We start from the raw sequence: 3,331 nt of genomic DNA, 5'->3' as shown, positions 1-3,331 counted from the left end.
CAAATATTTCTATATTAGTCATGTGAAACATGAATGTTCACATCCTATCATTATACATACAAATCTAGCAATATTGTAGTATTTAAAACATACAATATTGCTAGACAAATGAATACCTTATAAAATCTTGTTACTTTTTTTATCCACCTAGCTGCCAACTTATTAAATATTTACTTTAAATGTATGCACTTATTGTTCAGCTCAGCTGTAAGCTTTAAGGTCCTGGACCTAACTTTATTTTTCTTTTATTGATGGTCAATTGGCAGCTAGTTATTGTTTACATTATCATGACAGTGTTTGTTGCTGCATAAAAGCTTTTGAATCGAAATAAAGACACAGTTGTGTTGAAATAAAGTTGAATTTGTGTTTTATATATTTTGGTTAAGTTTGTTTCCTATACCAGCTGTAAAAAATTGTCTAGTAAATCTGTTATTGATTTTAGTCTTATTTTAGTCGACTAAAATACCAAGCAATTTTAGTCGACTAAAATAAGACTAAAATTAAAACAAATCAGATGACTAAAACTTGACTAAAACTAAAAAGAATTATAGTCAAAAGACTAAAACTAAATTAAAATGTCGTGTCAAAATTAACACTGAATCATCATCAAACAGACTATTGCATATGAATTTAATAGTGATGTCAAGACTTTCTTACAGTGTTGAGATGGTTGACTGCATTTTTACACTTTCATAACTACAATCATCAATTATTTATAGCCTTTCTAGTGTTTTCAGAGCTGTGATTTCACTTTTTAGGTTTGGAAACATCTGAGTAATTTGACCACAATAGATCAGTGATCATATCTGAACCAGATTAAACTGATGATTCTGTGAAATCACATTTCCTCTTCCCTTTTTTGAGTGGTTTGCTGTGTGCATTAAACTCTGTCTCTTCAGTTAAAAAAAGGAATACGTTCAGTCTCTTTAATAAACATATTTTAACAGTTTTAATTACATCATCTTGCTTTTGTAACATTCAAGTATTCAATTTTATTTTATGTTTCTATCAAATTTAAATGATAGTATTTCTTTTTAAACTGGTTGTTCATAAGCCTCACTGATCTGAGCTTATATTTGTCAAAAAAGAGCATCCACCAGAAATGACTGACTGAGATTGAAAATAAGAGAAACATTTAGTATTAAGGATCATGTTCACATGTGCATGTGTGCTTGCAAATATAAAAAGCCTCGGACTTGTGCACACACAAACATACACACACAATTATGAGTACACACAAAACCGAGTAATTAGAGTTAATTTGCACACAGTTGTTGATCCCCTGTACCCCATCTCTTAATGTCTTCAAAGAGCAATCAATTATATCTTGAGACTGATTTAAGAAAACTGTATCTGCGAGCCACCGCAAAACACTGATTTGAGAAAGACAGTGATGCTGTACCTTTAGTTAGGTGTGTGTTTGTAGTTAAGGGATACTGAGAGTTTGTAATGTGGACTGGAATCACTGCTGTCGTTGAATCAGCTTGAGTTGGAAAAGACGAATGTTAGTTCAGGTGATTTATACTGTAGATTATGACAATAATATCTTAATTAGTTAACTTACAAAATAACTTAGCATTATCTATCATTATATTAGCACATCTAACAGAAACTTTTCATAACTGATTAATGAGCTTGTTTTCTCACCTGATCTCTTGACAGTGTGTGTGACTGAGGCCTTGACTTGATCTCTCTGAGTAACTTCACATCTCCACTCTCTGTTGTGATCGTCATTCAGGAGTGTTGTAGTCAGAGAGATGATACAGTGATCTGATGAGGATGATCTCTGATATCTGGAGTCTGATATATTCAGTTTAACACCAGCCTGATTCACCCAGAACAGATTAATCCACTCAGAACTCATCCAATCATCACAAGAGACTCCAGCAAATGAATACAGTTGACAGAAGAGAGTCACAGAGAGACCTGCACTGATCCCAGTCTGTGAGGATGAGGTTGATGAAGAGACTGAAACACAAAAAAATCATGGAAGTTTAAAATAAGTATTTCCCCTTTTAAACTGATCACAAGATTGTAAAATTACCATGAAGAACATGTAGAAAAAAATGAGCATCTGTTCCTTGTTGTGTCTCATTCACATATTGTCTGCAGCTGTAAGATCCATAATCTTCTTTTGAGATTTTGTTGATGTTCAGAGAGCAGTCAGACCCCAGACTCAGTCTCTCATGTCTCTCGATTTGTTTCATAAATACCCCTCTAGCAATCAGCTCAACTGCTGCTGAATGTCTGTTATAGTTCCATGTAGTTGAGTTGCAGTCAGGAAGAGCATTATTACAGGGCAGACGGACATCTTCACCAGAACTGATGAACACATGAGTCTCATTCACTCCACTGGTACCTGAAACACAACAACATTTGAATAAAAGATATGTTATTTATTAATAAATGAAAACATAATACTTAACAACATAAAAGAAAATGATTCAAATCATAGTCTTTTTTCTCACTTAATCCACACACTGTCCAGAATAAACTGTTTCTTTACCAGTGAGAAGTGAAGAAAGAACGATCAATATCAGAAGACACAAATTACACTTATGAACCATTGTCTCTTTCTCCAAGTCTTTCTCATCATTATTTGCTCACTACTCTCTTTAAATACTATTATCCCCTCCTGAGGTTGTGAACTTCCTCTGATCTAACAAACTGGGCGTTTCAATTCTGCTTAATTTAGTACATACTGACACAATGTCAGTGCATGATGGAGTGCACATTTCACTTGTAAATTTTCATTCACATTCAAGTAGATATCACTTCTAATATATTTCAATATATATAATATATTTAAAAAAAAAATTATGTAAGTTGCAGTACACTTACACTGTAATAGGAACAGTCCCTCAAGAGCAACCAATATAAGCTTCAGTAATTGTAACACTATGGTAACTTTCATTTATAAATAATTAACAAATATTATATAATGCTTAAAGGGTTAGTTCAACCAAAAATCAAAATGATGTCATAAATAACTCACCCTAATCTCGTTCCAAACCTGTAAGACCTCCATTCATCTTCAGAACACAGTTTAAGATATTTTAGATTTAGTCTGAGAGCTCTCTGTCCCCCAATTGAAAACCTATGTGCGGTATTGTCACGTTCGGTGATACAGGAAACGAGGAGAGATCCAAGTGCAGGTATGATGTTTATTTAAGGGAAAATTCTAAGGGGTAAACAGTCCAGGCAGGGTCAAAACCAGAATATCCAAACAACATGAAAACAGATAAGAACTCACGGCAAGGGCAAGACTACGGATAGCATGAAACATTAGACAAGGACCCCGTGACACATACTCAGACAGACCGGGTATAAA

The 3,331-nt window shown here is 33.8% G+C and overlaps 1 protein-coding gene across 1 annotated transcript; it reads right to left on the bottom strand.

The window, feature by feature from the left end:
* Window positions 1-1,134: 1,134 nt before the first annotated feature.
* Window positions 1,135-2,567, bottom strand: LOC128026738 (uncharacterized). Its single transcript, XM_052614008.1, has 4 exons — window positions 2,507-2,567; window positions 2,045-2,359; window positions 1,648-1,968; window positions 1,135-1,483 (listed from the first exon to the last, which is right to left on the bottom strand). Exons 1-4 carry the CDS (start codon window positions 2,565-2,567, stop codon window positions 1,317-1,319), a joined length of 864 nt encoding a protein of 287 aa, XP_052469968.1. The 3' UTR covers window positions 1,135-1,316.
* Between the last annotated feature and the right edge of the window lie 764 nt (window positions 2,568-3,331).

Source organism: Carassius gibelio, chromosome A13 (genome assembly GCF_023724105.1).
Source record: "Carassius gibelio isolate Cgi1373 ecotype wild population from Czech Republic chromosome A13, carGib1.2-hapl.c, whole genome shotgun sequence".
Taxonomy (NCBI): Eukaryota; Metazoa; Chordata; class Actinopteri; order Cypriniformes; family Cyprinidae; genus Carassius; species Carassius gibelio.
Note: the sequence above shows the minus strand (reverse complement) of the source record. Positions and strands in the feature narration are given on the sequence as shown.